We start from the raw sequence: 21,541 nt of genomic DNA on the forward strand, positions 1-21,541 counted from the left end.
TACATGACATGACTAGTTAAGCCTCCTAATGAAATATCCTATTGTTTCCTCTGTTTAAAGAAAGGCCAGAGATAGGCATAAACAGTAAACGTGTGAAAGTGCACTTAATTTCTCCCGTTGAATTTGCACAGGGGAAGAATTCTCTTTCCTACTTTTGCCTTTTTCACAGACCCATAAAACACGAGTAAGGCTGGGTACAGTGTGGCTCATGCCTCTAATCCCAGCACTTTGGGAGATGGAGGTGGGAGGATTACTTGAGGCCAGGAGTTCGAATCCAGCCTGGGCAACATAGCGAGACCCTATCTCTAAAAAAAAAAAAAAAAAAATAGAAGAACTAGCAGGGCATGGTGACACACCCCTATAGTCCCAGCTACTCAGGAACCTGAGGCAGAAGGATTATTCAAACTCAGGAGTTCAAGGCTACAATGAGCTATGATCATGCCACTGCACTCCAGCCTGGGTGACAGAGCCAGACCCCATCTCTAAAAACAAAGAAACAAGCACACACCAAAAAACACCTGTGAGCATAGGAAGGGACGTGGGAGGACATTTGGTTCATCCACTGGTGGGGAACTGAGGACTAGACAGTCACACTGCAGTGCCAATGGGATCATATCACTACACATAAAACTGTCACTAAGGGGAAGCCTAGATTTTTTTCTGTAGTGTCACAACACTATGAATATGAATCACCATCTAATAATAGATGCACATAATGATCAGTGACAACTCATGTCACTTCTTTAAGAATCTGTCAGTGATCTGTGCATTGGTTATTCAGTTCATGGACAGCAAAGAGTGTAGCTGTGTTACCTCCTTGTCTCTCAGTGGTCAATGATGGGACATCTTACAAAAATGGATAAGTGGGAATTGGCAAACATAGATGAAAGTGCATCAAAGAAACAAAAAGTGGTAACACTGGGACTGAAGTTCCAATTGAACATAAAATGAATTGTGTAAGGATTATCTGGGTGTGGAACGTAGACAGTCTCACCCTTCAAAAGATGCTAGATACACAGCCAGAGCAACTTAGCGAAGGTGAGTTTATTGACATAAATGAGGAGAATGGCTGTGACCAAAAGGATGAAGATGTCCCAGAGGAAATGACACCGGCTGAAAATTTTCCCGTGAAAGGAACTCCCAGAGTTATTTTACCATGTTGAAAGCCCAAAGGAGAAAATGCTAGAAGCTGATCCAAATGGAGGAATGTGACAATTTGCGAAGACGTAGAAAAGCCTCTCTTGCCGTGTGGAGGGTTACATTATGGGAAGGAGAAGGGAGACCATAGTGTTCTACAAAGAAATAAAACACTCTAATCCTCAGTGTTTCCAATGTTCTAAATCATAGTGTACTAAATAAATTTTAGTTTTCCTGTTCTTTTCATTTTTCTGTACATTTATAAATCATAGAGAGTTTAATGTTTGGACAAAAATTTTTAAAGGTCATGGAACACTCATAAACAATCGTAATTTTTCCAAAGGTCGTCTGAAGACAGTCATTTTTATGGTCCTGTATAATGCGCAAATTGAAGAATGCTTGTATTTCTAAATGAATAAATATAAACTCAGTGAAAGGTTAAAAATGTTGGCTTCTTTTTTTAAAATTATCTCAATTTATTTGTTCTGTTAACTACTTATTTGTGATAAGAAAAAAATAGGCTGGGCATGGTGGCTTACAGCTATAATCCCAGCACTTTGGGAGGCCAAGGTAGAGGATCTCTTGAGATCAGGAGTTCGAGACCAGCCTGAACAAGACTGAGACCCTGTCTCTACTAAAAATAGAAACAAAATTAGCTGAGCGTGGTGGCCCACATGTGTGGTCCCAGCTACTCAAGAGGCTGAGGCAGGAGGATCACTTGAGCCCAGGAGTTTGATGTTGTTGTGAGCTACGATGATGTCACTGCACTCTGGCCCATTTCCTAGCATATTTTGCATCCCGAGTAAATATCTGTTAAATGATGAATGAATATTTGAAAGAAGCTGTTGATCTTGTTGTTTGAGAATTATTTGCCATGTTATGCTATTCTAGCAGACTTGGCAACATTTGTTGTAGAAATCATGTCTTATTTACTCATCACAAAATTGTCCAGAGTATAGTATTCTAGTTTTGGCCTTTCTTCCCATAAATATTAGGTCTGTGTTCTAAAGAGTTTTAAAGTTACAGAAGATATACAAGAGAATTCAACAAAAAGATTTCAACCCAACATATATTTATTGAGCATTTGCTATGTGTAGTTGTTTAAAATGGATGACGATATGATTTTGCCTTAGGTTTATTTTTTTATTTTTTTATTTCAGCATATTATGGGGGTACAAGAGTTTAGGATAGTATATTGCCCTTGCCCCCCCATTAGGTTTTTAACTAAAGCATTTATTCTCGTTGGGCATCCGTTCTTCGTGGCGTGTAAGCTGACCTGCTAGACAGAAGTAGCCACAGAATAAGATAAATGTGGTGAACTTTTAGAGTTGGCTAATTGTGGAAAAATTTTCAAGACTTACCTCAGTGAGAGAACCAGTTACAGAACGTCCAAACCTGGTTAAACCTCTTGGAAGTCAAACAGTTGGAGTTTAAGGAAAATGCTTGTCATGATAGAAGGGATTTTTTTAATGACCAGAGTTATTAAGAGCTTGGCTTGAGTTTTTGAGTATGTAATATGATTGATTTGCTTGGATTATGTATGGGAAGAGCATTGTGGTAATCAAAATTTTATTATGTTTATGTGGAAATAGGGGGAAAGCCAGGGACCACATTGCTTTTTTCTAGTGATGCAGTTGGGTTTTATATTGATGCTATAGATGCTTATGGTACATTAAAATTTGTCACAGCTGTAATAGACAGGATTGGTAATTTTCCTCTAATATCGCCCTATTTCCTGGCTGCATGAGACCATAAAATCGCTTAATGGGATCATGCCATACTAGCTTTGATTGGAAATTAAATAGAATCGTATTACCTTGGCCAATCTAAAAACAGGCTGCATCTGTCAGCGTGGCAGCACATATTTATGAATGATCGTAAGGTGGGTTGTGATAGGCAATTATTTATTGAGTGGATTATAATTGCATGTGCAGTGTTAGTGGTGATATACCCAGGAACAAAACAGACCTTCTCTCTGGTCTCACACAGCTCCTGATACCATGGGAACCGACACAGATGGATAGAATTTGGCCTAGGTAACTGGAAGGAAGTGATTTCTGTCTGCAAGTAACCTATCACTATCATGGTTTATAAATTCTGTTCCTTGTTATTAAACATCAATTAGGAAATTGACATGGAAGTGACATGGGGAGATAGTAAAGAAAGTGCTTAGATGAGTGCTTCAAGGTGTTAGTGTTGAAGGAATTGCGTATCTTTTGCCTGATACTTATTTGTTATAATAAAAAAACAGAAACTCCCCTAAATGCCACCCCATGTGTGCATGGAATGTGATTAGAGGTCATATGGTCATCTATCCGCTCCTTCAACAGATATTTCTTGATGGAGGGCTTCCCGTGAGCCAGCATTCTTGGTGGCCTTTGCGATAACCATTAGTAAATATGACAAAGTGCTTTCCTTATAGAACTGGAATTCCAGTGGGGGAGGATCAGACAGTTTTATAAAAGCAAACAGCTATATAGTACAATGCCAGGTAATGATACACAGGGAGAAAAAAACAAGAAAAGGGAATCGGGGCTGCTATTTTAAATGAGGTGACCATGGAATTCATTTTTCCACATGCGTGTGGCCTCACAGATGTGTGAGCCACAACCAAGCTAGCTTTGCTCAAATTTACTAAACTAACTCTCTCTCCAATAATTTACCCCTGAACATCTTCTCCCCTTCCTCTATTCCCCCACACTGGCCCCCCCGTCACCACCCCTGTACCAGCATGTAGATGTTACTATCCCTAAGCTTTGGGCGGCTTTCTCTTTCACGTGCTTTCTTACTCTATCTGCCTCTGGTCCCCTAGACCACTTAACATCCCCTGATTCTCTGAAAATTTTCTATCTTCCTTCTTTTGTCCTGAGATCAGCTGGTGTATTGTCAGCCCTAGGTATTCTCAAATCTACAGGCCTTATCTTCTGTCTTTGTTAAGGCCTGTGTTTGTCTGCATTGCAGCTAAAATTTCTCATTTGGGAAATCTTTTGATATGGTTATGGTGATTTGGGGAAGGCAGGATTCCTTCAATATTGAACATCAGATCTTTTAATATTGAGAAAGATCTGATGTTCAACTTGGTTCTTGAAGTGCAATGTCCAAAGTGAGCAATTCAGTCAAAGGGTGATGCTAATTTAGGAGTATTAACTCATTATAAATGTTGGGTACTATTTGTTCTTGTATTCAGTCATTCAACCCTCTTACATACCTGACATGACGCTAGATATTGGGGCTATAATTCTAAGTAATAACAGAGTCAGTTTAATAATCAGACATTAATAATTACACAAATGAATGCATAATGACAACTGAGGAGACTAAAGGAAAGAATATAATGTTATAGGAGCACAAAACAAAGGAATGAATGTGGCTTGGTGGGTCAGGGAAGGCCCACCTCTGGAAAGGCTGCCTGAGTTGAGATTTGAAAGATGGGTAGGTATGAACCAGAGGAAGGAGAAAGAGCTTTAATAGCATGTGCAAAAGTCCTGTAGGAGCGTAGGAATGAAGGAAGGTTGGTTGGAGAAAATGTTGGGTTGGCTCCAGACCATACAATGCAGGGCCTTGTAGGCTAAAGGAACATTTGATCTTTATTCTTAGACCAATGGGAAGCCAAGGAAGGGTGTGGAGCCAGGACAGAGTATAGTCCAGGTTGATGGTGTGAACTCAAGGTGAAGCGCCATCGAAAGGGGGTTTTCAGTGTGGAAAACCATTCAGTGGATTTCAAAGATGTCTAAATAAGAGATGCTGGTAGCTTAGGCTAGGGTGATGACAAATTGATCAATTTGAAAGGTATTGATGAAGTAGAATCAATAGGACTTGGTGACTGTAAGCTTCATGTCACCCTTTATTTAAGCACTGCCATTTATTTAGTTGTTCATGAGTTTCCTTCTAAAAGATTTCTTTTTTTATAATTTATTATTTCATCCAGAATTTGTATAAAGAAATATCAGTAAATTTATTTAAGTTTGTTTTATAAAATGGGAGCAGTATAGGTTCAAGTGTTTTCAGGAACAGCAAGATACTAATATCTTATTATCTTGCTGGCCATTCACAATTAATTAATTAACAGTTAGGTTTTGAAATTTTTGAGAATGAAATACTAGAACATTAAGTAGAATCCATTTTTGTAACATTTTGGTTATGGAATATGATTTCTCGTGAATTGAGTCTAAAGGTGTTGCCTTAGCAAGGTACTGGGGCATAAAAAGTAGGAACTCAACAGATAAATAAAGTACAGTCAAGGGTGAATATTTAAGGGTGATTTAAGTTTTTATGGGCTAAGGTGAGAAAAATGATGGTCATCGTGTGCATCCAAGCACTCAGATACACCATTGGCACATGCAACCAAAATGCAAAAGCAAGAAATGTGAGTTAGGAGTCTATACATCAGGGGCTGAGTAGCGAAGACTGAATTGGAAGAAGCCTTGTGACCCAAGAAGACATACATTAAATATATCTTTATTGTACTCTTAACTGAGCAGTGTTAACTCTCTGGATCCCATCAGTGTTAGGTAGTGTTAATCTTTATTCTTGCAATAGAAAATGGATTGTGTACGTGTGTGTGTGCGCACATAGTAATATCCTTATATATACATCATATCTGTGTTCACAAATAACCAAATTTGTTACACATGGGAAACAATAAATAGAAAAAAGTTAAGCTATTTATCAAAATCTCTCAAATGCAGAGTGTGCGTGCTCTCAAATCGTGCTGATTCTGGAGAGAAAGGGTGCTTTGAGATGAATGGTGGGTTCATTAAAGACAGCTGGCAGGTGGTTTGTGAATTAGTGTTTGGTCCATCAGACTTTTGGTATATTTTACTTTCTGATAAAAAGGAACCCTTTGCTTACTGGAAAGCAAAGTAAAAATAGCTCCCAGGTAAACTGGCAAAGTCTTAATTTCTGATTTTGACCAGTGTACACAGATTTATTTTAATATTCACCTGTTATTGATGGTCTCCAAACTTCGCTAGGAGATGACTCATATCTTTTTTAGGATCTATATCCTTTCTCCGTCCCAGTGTGGAGCCCAGATCCTCAGAGCTTGGCTCTTATATTCAATAGTTGGCAGCATGCTAGGAATGTACAATCAGCCCCACTCAAGACCTTCAGAATCTGCATTTTAATGAGATCCATGGGTGACAGGATGCACAGTAAAGATGGAGAAGCACTTTTATAGATAATAATAAACTAGGTGAAAATCGGTTGAGTCTCTAGAAGCAGTGTGGGGCTTTAGGACTTCAGGTTCCGATAAATGAGGTTTAATGATCAGTTCCTGAAAATACGTATAATAAGTCCTCTGTGAGTCATAAATGACTTTTTTTCTAATTTTCCTCATCTATATATGTGTGAATAATCTTCATATGACAGGGAGATAGTGGGGATTAGATAAGCTAATGGCCAGGACAGGCATGCACTGTATTATGGTAAATACGATGAGCCTTCTCTTCTTTCTGGGCTTACTGACCCATATCCCTGTGGTTTGATTTCCCCTACCTACCCTCCTGTCTTACTCTCTTATTTTCATTCCCGAATTGTTATCCTTCCCAAACTGTCTCTAGTTAGTACATTAAAGTAATTATTCACTAAGTTGTATTTAAATAGCCTGCAGCATCCGAAAGAGCCCACCTTTCCCAAGAGTGTAGTTTGCATGTTAGAGTTAGTTCCATAGCGTAAGTGAGACAAGATTGTGGAAGATCCTGGGGGTTTGGCAAGGCCTTGAGCACATCGGCACAAGTCTCAGTTCTTTTTTGGAACACAATGTCACATATTTGGGACACAGCAGTTCTTTGATCTTGCAGATTAGATAAGCTCCAAAAGTACTTCATGATTTTTTAGGACAGCTAGGCTTAACATGAAATTATATTCAGATGTAATCAGCATGTTAAAAAATGCTATTTTTTTTTTTAGCAAATGACTTTTTAAATAAAATGTTGAATTTTCACTGGAAATCAGTGTGCACCAGGAGGGGCAGTTAGGAGTTTTTTAAAGGCTGGTGCTGTAAACTAAGCTATTACATATCGTTGCTACCATATAGAGAAGAAGGGCAAATACATCGCATTATGAAGGTTTTAAATACAAATGAGAGTCGCACTTTTACAATTTATATAACATATCCTTTAGGTTCACCAAAAAATCCTTATTTTCTGCTTTTGAAGATTTATCCTATTCCATGACCTCTGCTCTGTCATTCTACCTTGGAACAGGGCTTCTTGGAAAACCCTTGTATGTCCTTAATTAAAAGGGTTGATGGCTACATTTCTTCTTTTACTACTCTGTTGTGTGTTCTTCTGTTTCTTTGAGGGTGAAATGTGAAGATATAAATGGTTAGACATCTTGGGTGCTTGCCTCTTAGAACTTGTTAAAGTGTGATACTTTGTTAAAAAATGATAACTATATCTTCCATTTATCGAGTGTCTATTTAGTGCCCTTTGTATGTTAGTCATCAAGTACAGTGCTTTGTCTGACTTGCTTCATCATTTTAGAGATTCACCACTTTGCGTAAGGTCGCATAACCTAGTACTTGGCAGAGCTGGGATGGGAATCTAGATCTTGCTCGTTCTAAAGTCCATGCTTCCTGCAGTACTCATGCTGCCTGAACTCATGGGTCATCCTATTTGTTATCTTTTCCTGTGCGATCCTGGTTGATTAACTGATTGGAAGCCAGTTGGATTTCAGAGGCTTGAATTAACATTGTCTCTCTATACGTTTTTAAGCAACCCAGAATCATTTCAAATATGATCAAGCAGCCAGTGTGTGGTTGAACTAAGTTGACTTTTATGGTCAGTTTGAACCTAGAAGTTCTGTTATTGACCTGTTTTCCTGTGTGAGTTCTGCAATGATGTGTGGGCCCGCTATTAGAATCCGTTCCATTCTTGATACTTGATGTCCTAGGAATATGTAAGACAATTTTTTTTTTGGTTAATTTTGATGATTAAAACAGTGTGTCAGAGTGCTAATGTGAAAATCCTGTATTTTACTGTTATCCATATAGGTTGCCCCTGTGGATCAGTAAGGACAGTAAGAAAACCTTCAGTGATTATAGTCCCTCCCTTCTCCTCCACCCAGTTACATTTTTGCAAATAAAGAGTACTTTAGGAATTGATTTTGTAGATTGTTTTTTTTTTTTTTTTTTGGACAGTAGTTTTTACATTTGGCTCAGATTTTTAAACTGCACTAAAATCATGTTCTTCTGGATCTGAGTTGGACTGTGTAGTCATGTCAAATCTCACTTTGTTTTTCTCTTTTTCTCTCCCTTTGCAGGATGATGAAGTGGTTCTGCAGTGTACCGCAACCATCCACAAAGAACAGCAGAAACTATGTTTGGCAGCAGAAGGATTTGGCAACAGACTTTGTTTCTTGGAGTCCACTTCCAATTCCAAGGTGGGATGAAGCCTTTCAAGTCTATTCAAATATTTAAGTTTTACTAATGGCCCTGCTGTTATTTATGAGCACTCTACTATTTTCTGTGGTACACATAATATATTAACTCAAGAGGGTATAGAAAATGCTTTTACTCTTCATTAAGCAAATTATTAATTGAGCCTCAACTGGATGCAAAGAACTGGGATGTGATTGTTGATAAGAATAGACAAAGTCTTTGTTCCATGCATAAGTAATATAATTTGAGAGTTGATAAGGGCTTGAAAAATTTTATGGATTATTAAGTTTGAAAGGTTACCACTAGCCGTAGGCTAATTACATTTTTTGTAAGCTAGACTTTCACTTTTCTACAATAACAAAGAGTCTAAACTCTAGATCTCAGTTCATGTTTAAAATATGTAAACCTGAGTATAGATGTCTTTCACGCAGATATATCTGGATTTGACTTTCATTGGTAGAAAATGGGGTATGATCTTTTTTTTCTCAAATTGGTATCTCCTGCATTGATCATAAAAGTGGGAAGAACAGAAGGATTATTGGCAGTAAGTAGTCACACACTGTAAATTACATATGTTTTCCTGGAAATGGTCCCAGCGATATCTTAAGCTACAGAATTTTTAAATCAAAGGCAGGACTGACTTTTTGAGAAGACTGGGTTTCATGCTCCCAGGATTTTTATTCAGGTTGATCTTTGCCGGAAAGAGAATGGTTCATCATTCCAGCATCAGTTTTTATGCAGAAATAGAGGCATTTAAATCTGATGATAGATTTTGACTAGTTGTTCTTATTCATAATTATATAGATGTTTACTGTATATTCTTTATAGGAATGAATTTTCATTTTTGGTTCTATATTGTAGAATTGAGAAGTTGGGCATCTGGTTTTAGAACTAGTTGCTTTGAGGTAGATCACCTGTTATTATTAAAAATTTAGGGAGAAACAAGAAGTTATCAGGAAGAAATAATTTTCAATCTCTTTGAATCTCCAGATAAGTACAGACAGAGGTATGAATGGTAAAACCCTGAACCTACAGATAATGTATCTAAAACAAACTAGGTGATAAGTTATCTGTACATACAGTATCAGGACATGTACAGGAGGAAGTGGAGGGAAGGCGGTACGATTTCTGTTGTCCTTGAAAACCAGTAACAAATTCTCACTGGAAAGCATGGTGGGCCAAACTTACCAGAGGAAGCCTGGTAAATTTGGACGTTTCTGGAGCAACCTTGGCCCTATGGACTTTTATAACTAACCAAATAAAGCTCACTTGAAGGTCAAAGCCCTGCTCTGAGGAATAGAACATGGATTGAGCAGGGGTGATTTAGGGGCAAAGGAGAGAGAAGGAGACAGCAGAAGTGGGGGAGGTAAGCAGAACCGATAGATCTCGTAAAATAATAAGAGGTCATGTTTCGAACCCTGGAGGAAAATCGCAGAACAAGGAGCTCTAGAGCCATGAAGCTAAAGAAAGCTATGCTCCCCTCTCTCCCTAAGAGTATGAGAAAAAGCATCTCAATTTTTATGTGGTTATTTACTGTCCTTTTATTGCCTGTAGACATTATAATTTTCTAATACGTACATAATTATATATAATCGTGTGTAATTTATATGTAATATGTAAGTGGAATAATCTAATTTATATTTATTTATATAATAATTTACAGTTTCTTGTATATGTAATTATATATGTATATATATGCATATAATATATATGTATATGTATGCATATAATATATATGTATATATAATTTTATATGTAAAAGAATAAGAAGCAGAATAATGTCTATAGGTAATAAAGTTCCACCAGATAAACAAACATACACGTGTTTCAAAGTGAACTAAAAGAAATTAAAAAAATAAGAGGCACTATGAAAGAACAAAATAAATTATAAACTCAGAAGTAAGATGAGTAGAGAAGAAAGATTTGTAAAGGGAGCTGAAGAGTATCAGGTGGGAATTATACATGAAAGAAAACCTCATTTGGGGATTGGAGACTGAACTACAAGGAACACCAGGGCACAGAAACCCCCAGGTAACATCTTCAGAGAAATAGAAGATGGAAAAGTGAAAACCTTCAAGAATCCAAACTACACATGAAGTAAGAGATGAAAAAGACACTAGAGAAAATGGGAGCTTGGAAGAAAATCCGATGTACTTATAATAGAAGGCCCAAGAGAGAAAACTATTAACAGTGAAAGAACAAATATTTAAAACTATAGCTCAAGAGCTCTTGCCTGAAACCACACATTGAAAGGCATTTGTTTAGACCGAGGAAAATCAACTTCTTAGGCAGCCAAGACAGATATTCTAGTAAAGCACTTAGAGTTTGGAGGTAAAGAAAAAAAGTTGAATCTAGGGAAAAAGACCAAGTCACCTTTAAAGGAAAGGTCAGATTGTCATCAAACTTTTTCTAACGACAGTGCTCTCGGCCAAAAGAACATGGGGTAATATATTTAAGAAGCTCAAGGAAAGAAAATGTGAGTCAGGGATTCTAGCCAAACTGACTTTTCAGTAGAAAGATCATAAACTATTAGGAACATGGAAAAATTTAGAGATATTGTTTCCATGAGTCTTTCCTTAGGAGTTTACTGGAGAATGAGCTACAGAGAGACTGTGGCATGAGGAATCATGATGAGCATTCAGTACATACTTCCTGAGGGGCTGAGACTGAATGGTGGCTTTAGGGCAGAGGATCTCTCATGGACAGCTCTGTGTTCTGATAATATGGAGTCAGTACAGCTATCAAAAAATCGGAGGAGAATGGGGAAAGTTTATAAAAATTATATTCAACTTTTTGATTGTTTTATGTATGTAATAGGTATAGTCTGAAAGTAAACAATATAATTTTAACTGGGAGAGAAGGGTGAAAAAAGGAGTTATTAGCTATTTGCAATAATGCTTGTAGAGAGAACTAAAAGGTAGTAACTAAAATAAAAGGACTTAAGGGTACTTTTAAAGATACTAGTATTAGGGTAGCCAAAACTTCCTAAACAAAAGATATATATATAGATAGATAGATAGATAGATAGATATAGATATAGATACACACACACACACACATATATATATATTTTAATGTAGATGTTATATATATGATATATATGTCATACATATATACACACACACACAGTCATGTGTTGCCTAATGATGTTTTGGTCAACAACAGACCCCATGTCTGGTGGTCCCATAAAATTATAATGGAGCTGAAAAATTCACATTGCCTGGTAACATCCTGATGACCCCGATCCTGTGTAGACCTAGGCTAATGTGTGTTTTTGAGTCTTAGTTTTTAACAAAAAAATTTTAAATGTAAAAAAAAAAAAAAAAAGTTAAAAAAATAGAAGCTTATAGAACAAGATATGAAGAAAGAAAATATTTTTGTACAGCTGTAAATGTGTTTGTGTTGTAAACTAAGTGTTATTATAAGAGTCAAAGATTTTAAAAAATTAACTTTATATAGTAAAAAGTTACACTAAGCTAAGGGTAACTTATTATTGAAGAAAAAATATTCTTTTATAAATACAGTGTGGCCTAAGTATAGAGTAGTTTTAAACTCTACAGTAGTGTATAGTAATGTCATAAGCATTTATATTCACTCAACACTCATTGACTCACTCAGAGTGAGCTCAATTCATGGTAAGTGCCCTATGTAGGTATACCAATTTTTATCTTTTATACTGTATTTTTAACTGTACCTTTTCTATGTTTAATTATGTTTTGATATACGCACACCCCATTGTACTACAGTTGCCTATAGTCTTCAATAGAGCAACATGCTGTACAGGTTTGGAGCTTAGGAGCAAGAGGCGATACCACATAGCCTAGCTGTGTAGTAGGTTATACCATCCAGGTTTGTGTAAGTGCACTCTATGATGTTGACACAATGACAAAATCACCTAACAACGTATTTCTCAGAATACCTCCTCATTGTGAAGTGACATATGACTACATATATCATCTGTGGGTGAGACATACACACACACACCCCTCATATATATAAAATGTTTTAAATAAAAGGAAAAATTTCATTTTGAATAAAAATGAAATTACATATGTATAGTCTTTTAAAATAAAAAATATATTTTAACGGTCTAAGAGTATTGAGGCTCAAACACACTGATCATATAAATAATTGAAAGTGGGCTTGACTTACCTATTAAAATAAGAAGTTAAGATTTTAGGATTAACTAAAAAAGTCCAATCTGATACTATGTATACTAAAACAAAGAGGTAAAAATAAAAGGATAGATACGGATATACCAAGAAGTCCAAATAAAAGAAAGGTACGTCAGCGTCATTCTTTGACAAAGTATAATTTAGACTAAAAAAATTTAAGAGAGACAAAGAAGGATATTTTATCATGTTAAAAGGCAAACTTTTCAGTGAAGATTAGGTGTATGCCTCCAGCAAGAGAAACAATTTTACAAAGCAGAAGCCTTGGGATTTGCAAAGAGAAACAGAGAAACACACCAATGATAGATATATCAATATAACACACTCCAACTGGGAAATATGTAAAATCCTTAGCATACTTAATGAGGTTGATCATACAGAGATATGTCAGCATATGAACCTCAAAAATAGAGTATACGTTTCTTTAAAGTTCACATACAACATTAAGAAATATTGGCCATATTTTAAGTCACAAAGAAAACCTCAAAATTCCAAAGAGTAGCAATAAAATACAAATATGATTATAAAGGAATAAAACTAGAAATTAATTTAAAAAGACCCAACCCCCCATAACAAACAACCTTAACACAAAAGACTTTTCTACCCCAAAATTAAAAAGTATATTATTAAATAAATCTTGGGTAAAAAGAGAAATATAAAATCGAAGTTTCTTGAATATAATGATAATGAATACACGTTTTAGAATATGTGGGATACAGCCAAAGAAGTTTTCAGAATTGATAACATTATGTGCATATATTATCAAAAATGAAAAAAGTTAAACGAATTAAGCAACCAAGTAAAACACTGAAAAAAGAACAGAGTAAGTAAAAGAAAGCAATGAAATGGAATCAGTAAAGATAAAAAGGAAATTGACGAGTTAATATTTTTCACAGAAACAATTTTTTAAATTAATAGACAAACCACTAATTAATCTAATCAAAGGAAAAGAAAGAAAGCACACATATTCAAATATTAGAAGTTACTTATGGGTCAGAGGGGGATAATGATCACAACAGAGGAAATTAAATCATGGTCCAATTGCTTAACTATACACAAGTGAAATTAAAAATCTTCGTGAAATGAATCATTTTTTAGGAAAATCAAATTAACCACAGAAAGTCCAAACAGACCAAATGTTGTCATAAAATAAATAGTGTATGTAAAAGTGTTCCCTGATAAGACATGCACCAGGGTTAGATAATTTCTACTTAATTACGCTATTTAAATTATTCCAAAGCACTACAAAAGAAGGAAAATGCTCAGATTTATTTTAGCAAGTCTAACTCGAATTCCGAAATCTTAAAAAATTATTTTGCAAAGGATATTTATAGATCCATTTCACTTTGATACAGAAACGTGTGAGATAAAGTATTTTAAAAGAAGAAACCAATGTTGGATTAAAACCTGCACCATGACCAGTGAGGTTTATTCCAGGTACAGTACTGTAAATCTGTTAACATAATTCTTCATATTAGTGAAGATAAGGAGAAAATCCTTTCAACTTTTCCATAGATAGGGAAAAGGCACTGGACAAAATTCAAATTCTACTCATGTTTAAAAAATAATGAAATAGGACTTGATGGATAACCCCTTAACATTATTTTACAAGCACAGGGACACACACACACTCACGCTTTAGTTCAAAAGTCAGCACCTTCTTTAAAGTGAAACAAGAGCAGTTAAAGTCACATATAAGTTAAAGATGGACGTCCAGCATCCCTTTTGCTATATATGTGTGTGCTGGACGTGTGAGCCAATGTAATTAGACATAGATTAGTTGAAGATTGGATATGAAGAGGTAAAACTATTTCCACTTGCAGATGATTTGATTGTATATGTAAGAATCCCCAAGGAATCAATGGAAAAACTACTACAAAAACAGATTTATGAGAGAAATACGTAACAGTAGCAGGTTATAAAATTGATGTATCAATAGCCTTCTTATATATAGACAAAAATCAGGTAGAAGGTATATTGGAACATAGAGGAATGTGGAATGATATTGCACACACACGCACATACGCGTGCACACAAACTCAAGTTTGTATTTTAAATCAGAAGACCAATAATAGTTTTAGGCCAATCATTTGCCCATATAAAGTATTAAACTTTAATACTATTTATGTCTATTATTTTTAATAATATTATTTTGTATTATGTTTATATCATGTGTGCGTGTGCTAATCAATGTATTTCCTATATGCGTGTTGCATCAGTAAATTTATGAGGACTGCGGATTTGAAGTGCTCTTCTGTTTTTCTTTGTGGGATTTTTGTAAAAGCTCAAATGGGATCACAGGCTTATGTGAAGATACTTGTCTATAATATGGAAAAAAATATGTGCTTAGTCCCAGGAACCTTTGCTCTTGAAATAGAAAATGTAATTTTTTTTTTTTTTTTTTTTTTTGAGACAGAGTCTTGCTCTGTCGCCCGGGCTAGAGTGCTGTGGCATCAGCTTAGCTCACAGGGCTCAAGCAATCCTCCTGCCTCAGCCTCCTGAGTTGCTGGGACTTACAGGCATGTGCCACCATGCCTGGCTAATTTTGTTTATATATATATATTTTAGCTGTCCATATAATTTCTTTCTATTTTTAGTAGAGATGGGGTCTCACTCTTGCTCAGGCTGGTCTCGAACTCCTGACCTCGAGCGATCCTCCCACCTCGGCCTCCCAAAGTGCTAGGGTTACAGGCATGAGCCACCGTGCCTGGCCAGAAAATGTAATTCTATCTTATTTATATTGTTTTAATTAATACTCTTTAAAATTTGATTAACTCTGGGAGAGAGTAGAATAGAATAAAAGCATGAATATTTTTTTCTAAATGGCAAATAATTGAATATAATTTGTATTCCTAAAGATGGACATCAAATTTTTGCAAACCAGTTTTACAGCTAGGCACACCTTTTTAAAAGCAAACATCCACGCTCTGTACTAGTTGGATTCTAGTGTGGGTAATGTAGGCTTCAGCACTGCACATAGTCTGAGTTGGCTTGCTTTGCTGCTAACCAGCCATTGCAGTGGAAAATCATACTCCCCGGGTATAGCAGCACCGTAATAATAGGCCAGTGTGAGGACATATTATGGAATTGCTCTTCCTTTCTCTTTTCTCTTGTAATCACTTTATAATCGGTAAAATATTTGATTAAGTGGAATAATTGCCAGTTAAGCTAATGTTCCTTTGATAGTATTTGGGTTATTCTAGGGTTTTTAACTTGAATTAAATCAAGAAACAATTCACAATTGGTGTTCAGTAGTCCTACTCAGGCATATTTAATCTATGGGCAGATTTTAAATAAATGTTACCTGTTTTTTCATAGACATAGCAGAATAGCTTTAATCAGCTCAAATGGACTGGACTAGTTTGAGGTCCCTCTTCAAGGCATGGAGAGGTTGGTTTAAATAGGGATCGAAAGGAGAGTGGGTTAAATAAACCCGCCTGTGCGGATCTCTGAAGGATTGATACAGCATTGGCTTGACAGTTTCACTGGGGGCTAATTTATTTGGCTTTTCGTGTTCATGCCAAAGTGCAGTTTGAGTCTCAACTTGTTCAGATGATCTAAAACTCATGACAATAAACACTTTAAAAATAATTATACAATTTTGTGCTAAATTAAATCCCAAGTTCTAGATTACTATATTAAACAATATTAAATACAAAAAAAATTGCAAAACTGGAAAAGATTTTAGCATCATTAACAAAAGAATGAATCTCATGGAATACTAGGGTTCCATAGGAACACAGTTTGAGGACCATTGTTTTATACAACTGTGACAGTTGAATCAGTAGTCATGCAGTGGTCCTCCTCAAAAATGAAATTAATGTTTTTAAAGAAATGTAAAAGCTATTCCTATTTAATGATCTCACTGCTACAAGCATAGTTTCCTGGCATTTAACTTTGAGGACTCTGGAGAGGGACAATAAAAGGACCTTTAAGATTTGTTTCAGCCCAAAACTTCAATGATTCTGTATTTCTAAGACGGGTCCACATCCAGAGTATGCATAAAACAACATTGTTGGTTTTTATCCAGCTTCCAAAAAGGAAGTCAAGCCGTGTAGACACAACAGTGTCAAGAGCTCTTTCGGTTTCTTCCAATTGCTATGGCATCATTTTAATTAAAAGTATTTTTTCCCATAATGGAACATGATAGAGCAATATTTTATCTTCAGTGACTTCTCATTTCAGGATATTATTCACCACCATAAATAATGCATTAAGCCATTAATGATGCATAATAGTTGTGATATGCCAGATGAACTGCACTTCTTATTCATGCGAGAGTTTTTGAATAATAAAAATGTCAGTATAAGATAAATGCTAGATGAGGTAAGAAAGACTCACTTTAAAAATAAAGTTTATGAAACATCTTAAACAACAGATACTTGTTTATCAATATGTTCCCCCAAACGTTAATTGAAAAAATAAAACATAATTATAAGGAAATAAATATTAACATTATTGTTGTTTTTGTTATTCTCTTTTTATTTATTTTAACTTTCCCAGAAATTTGTGCAAAAGGGAGGCAAAAGAAAGATTAGTGTGTTTGGGGAAAGAACATAAATGATCAATAACTGTATTTATTTCTCAGTATCCTTGTGTTTTAATTATATAATTATTTCTTTGCCAATATTTTAAGAGGAAAACAAAGTAGATACGTGTGTGGCAGAAAAACAATATTCTAATGTTACATGAATATCCAGTCTATACAGACTAAGTGATTACATACTTAAACAGAGTTCTGAGAGAACAAGAGAGTTACAAGAAAATATCTAACTGTATTTTGGCAGATTATTACATCGGACCAGAATGGAGCTGCTTGTTAGATTGTAATTTATACATTTTATGGGAAGAATTCTTCTCAGTATTTTAAACATGCATTTATGCTGCTTACCCAGTTAGGAAAGAGAAGTATTACAAAAATGATCAAGTAAAGATGACATGATTGAAATTCCCAAAGTAGGAAGTACTGATGTTGAATAATACAACATCAGTATATTGCTGTATGAGCTCAAGACTCATTCTGGGAATTTTTAAAAGGTTTTCAAGAATCCTCATTGTAGTCAAAGATGAGCTCTTGATTTCCCATTACATTTCATAAAGTACAATGTAAAAATGAAGTGAAGTGAAAACTTAAGAAAACACTGAAGTCTAAGACTGAAAAACAGTCTAATGTGTAATCTTGAAGAGACATTCACTAATTATAAAGCAGGTAGAACCAGTTTGAAAAAGCTTGCCTGGAGTTCACCCCTTATATATGCAGGTTCATCCCGAATACTGGCAAAGGATTTTAGTACACCTGCCCTATTTGCTTTAGACCAAGGGGGCTGTGCTAGCAGACAGAGTAAACAGCCAACTTTTGTTCCCTCCTCTGCTCTGCTCCATCTCATCAGTTCAAACTCCCTCCAGATGGTGGGAGCATTGCTGGGCAGGGTGCTGGTGATGACTCATTGTGTCCTGGAAACTTTAGTCCCCAGTAATAAAATGCTAAATGCAGATGCAATTGGGAACAGCTGGTAGCAATACAGGCTAGAGATTGTAACTTTGAAAATGGTATATCTGTTGTGATGACAGAGAATAGAACCAAGGGGAGGGCAGGGAGAAGCTGTTAATTTAGGAGATCAGAGCTGAATTAAGCAAATGCCTGTAAAAAACTGAAACTCACACTGGGGGTCTTCTATGTCATGTTTCTGGATCTGAGAGTATGACTTAGCCATTACTGGATGAGCACACTGCAGCTAATGAAGCTGTAACACAAGGGTTAGCATGCTTTCTGTGTCAAGAGCCAGATAGTAAATATTTAGGTTTTGTGGGTCAGACGTTTTCTATTCAACTCGGACATTGTAGCATGAAAGCAGCCATAGTCCATATGTCAACAAATGAGTATGGCTGTGTTCCAAAAAACCTGGTGCTTATGGGCACTGAAATTTAAATTTTATATCATTTTCATGTGTCATAAAACCTTATTTCTTTTTCTTGCAATTTGTTCTCAACCACTGAAAAATGGAAGAGCCCTCCTGAGCTCATGGGCTGTCCACAAACAGGCAGTGGGCCAGATTTGGCCTATGGCCGTAGTGTGCCTGTCCCTGATCTACCATGTAGAAAGCATCATATTGCTAAAGGAGAAGCTATTAATAGAGCAAATGCAATAGGAGCAATAATCAAAGATATGGCAGAAGAAAAAGTTTTCTGCCTGTGGATTAGATTATTCACCCTATCCTAAAGCTGGCACAGAGAATACTTATGGCTAGAGCTATTTGGTGAAGTTTTATGAAGGAAGAAGCATGTCGTTTGAGTGGGCCTCCTTGACAGATGGTATTTAATAAGTTAATGCATGTTTTTGACAGTTGAAATGTAGGTATTAAGAGTCCAGTCTGATTTAACTGAATGATGATTCACCTTTGCATGTGCTCTGTTCTCTCTCTTTCTAGAAAACTCTTGCACAGTCTTCACCTGAAGGAAGCCTATGCATCCTTTAGGCACCTGTGAAAATTTTTTCCTTTGAAAAGCCTTCCTGCATTTATAACGCACCCTCTTCCTTCTTTCTGAAAAAGTAATTCACTCCTCTTCCTTCCTTCCTCTCTTTCTGTTTCTTTCTCTCTTACTTACTTACTTGCTATGTCCTTGTCTCTTTCTTTTTCTCTCCCTCTCCCTCGCTCTCTGTCAAGCAAAATGAATTCCTTCTTCTTTGGTGCCACTTGCTGCTAAATCATGTGTCCCTTTATGTTTACTTTTGCCTTTTTCTAATTATGAAAGCGCCTGCAGGCAGAGACAGCCTCTCATTTGTCTTGTATCTCAAGTAAACAATACAGTTTTGCAGGAAGTAGATCCTCAATAAAGCCTTGTTGATTTTAACTGGTATTTTTCTTCTTTAGACTAATTTAATATTGATGTATCTATTTTGACAGTTTATCAATTCATTTGGCTTTTTATATGCTACTGTACTCTCTAAAGAAGCACAGACATTGTCTTCCTGCTTCAAGGAATTAATATCTTTAATGTTGCCACAGTAAATACTCATATTTGTAACTGTAATAATGCCTAAGCCTACATAAATGCGTAATGGGCTTGGTGCAGTACATTTGCAATAATGTTTAATTTACTTCTTTATATAAAGGATACATCTTTGTTGGCATGCTTATACATAATTTAAAGATTCAGATTCTATACAGAAAAATCATTAAAATATATAAATAATTGTTGACAAAGTTGAAACAGAATGAAATGCTAAGATTTTTTTTTTGCCAGCATAACGTTCTGTCTACTACCTTGGCATAAAAATATTTTAACTGCACACATTGTTTTATAGTAAGTAAAAAGAACTTTACATTGTATTTCAATGCAAAATGATGTAGTCACTGTGGAAATCAATTTGGCAGTTCTTTATAAAATAAAACATAAACTTAGGATACTTTCTGCTCAAAGTCTTGTGCTTATACGTTTGGAGCAGTTTTACTCATAATAGCCTAAAACCAGAAACACCCAGAATTTCTATCAACTGATATAAGCGATACTATGTAGTAACAAAAAGAATGAACTATTAATCTATGCAACAACGTGGATGCAACTCAGAATCATCAAGCAAAGTGAGAGAAGCAAGACACTAAAGACTAAGAACCAAATGATTCCATTTATATGAAATTGTAGAAAGGCAAAGCTGTAGCGACGAAAAGCAAATGAGTGGCTGGCAAGGGCTGGGGGAAGTAGGTGGGAATTTACTGCAGAGGCATGCAAATGTTTCTATTCCATAAAACAGATGAAAATGTTCTATTTTGTGATTGTGGTGATGATTAGATGATTGTAGAAGAGTGTTAAAACTCATCAAGTTGTATACTCATAAGTGGTAAATTTTATTGCATGAAAATTATACCTCAATAAAGCTGATTTTTTAGAAGTCCCCAAAAGCACAAGCCACAAAGAAAAAGAAAGATATATTTGACTACATTAAAATTAAAGACTTCTGGATACCAACAAATACCATAATACATAAAGCAAGCAGACAAGCAAAACAAAATAACATCAATACTCCACTACCACCACCACCAAAAAAACAAAACAAACCTCAGACTGGGAGAAGGTATTCTTAACATGTGCATATAAAACTGATAAAACTTTACTATCCAGGATATATAAAGATATCCTACCAATTAATAAGGAAGAAAAAATATCCAAGTAGAAAAATAGTTAAAAGGTTTGAAAAAGTAGTTCATGGAAAAGGAAACTCAGATGGCTTCTAAATATTTAAAAAGATGCTCAAGATTATTAGTAATAAGGGATGTGCAAATTAAAGCCACATTCCAACTGTGCATGAAATTGGCAAAAGTTGACCAGCTTGGCAATGTAAAATGGTGGCAAAGATACGGACGAATGGAAATTTTCATACATTTCTGTTAGGAGTGTTCATTGGTATAACCTCTTAAAATAGCAATATGATTATACCTACCCATGTTTAAGATGGTTATGATTGGGACCGAGCGAATTCCCTCCAAGAAATATGCGTGGCCTAGACCAACTCTTAAACTTGGGCTCACGAAAACATGCACATGCATGTTCACGTCAATGTTTTTTGTGATAGGAAAAACAAGAAAGATCACTACACACCTGTTAGAAGGGCAGAAATCTAAAACACAACACCAGATGCTGGTCTGGCTGTGGAGCAACAGGCCCTCTCATGGATTGCTGTTGGGAATGCAAGTGGAACCAGGCACTTTGGAGGACAGCGTGGCAGCTTCTTACCTAGCTAGGCAAACTTTTACCCTACAACCCAGCAGTCACACTTCTTGGTATTTACCCAAATGAGTTGAAAACTTTTGTCCCCAGGAAAACCTGCACACAGATCAGATGTTTATAGCGG

The 21,541-nt window shown here is 35.9% G+C and overlaps 1 protein-coding gene across 5 annotated transcripts in view; it reads left to right on the forward strand.

Moving 5' to 3' along the window:
• RYR2 (ryanodine receptor 2) overlaps positions 1 to 21,541 on the forward strand; it is a 596,087-nt gene that overhangs the window by 164,517 nt on the left and 410,029 nt on the right. For all 5 annotated transcript variants that reach the window (XM_045537281.1, XM_045537279.1, XM_045537276.1 and 2 more), the window contains exon 2: positions 8,401 to 8,520. In XM_045537281.1, coding sequence (XP_045393237.1) covers positions 8,401 to 8,520 — 120 coding nt within the window. The remainder of the gene's footprint in view (positions 1 to 8,400; positions 8,521 to 21,541) is intronic.

This window comes from Lemur catta, chromosome 25 (genome assembly GCF_020740605.2).
Source record: "Lemur catta isolate mLemCat1 chromosome 25, mLemCat1.pri, whole genome shotgun sequence".
Taxonomy (NCBI): domain Eukaryota; kingdom Metazoa; phylum Chordata; class Mammalia; order Primates; family Lemuridae; genus Lemur; species Lemur catta.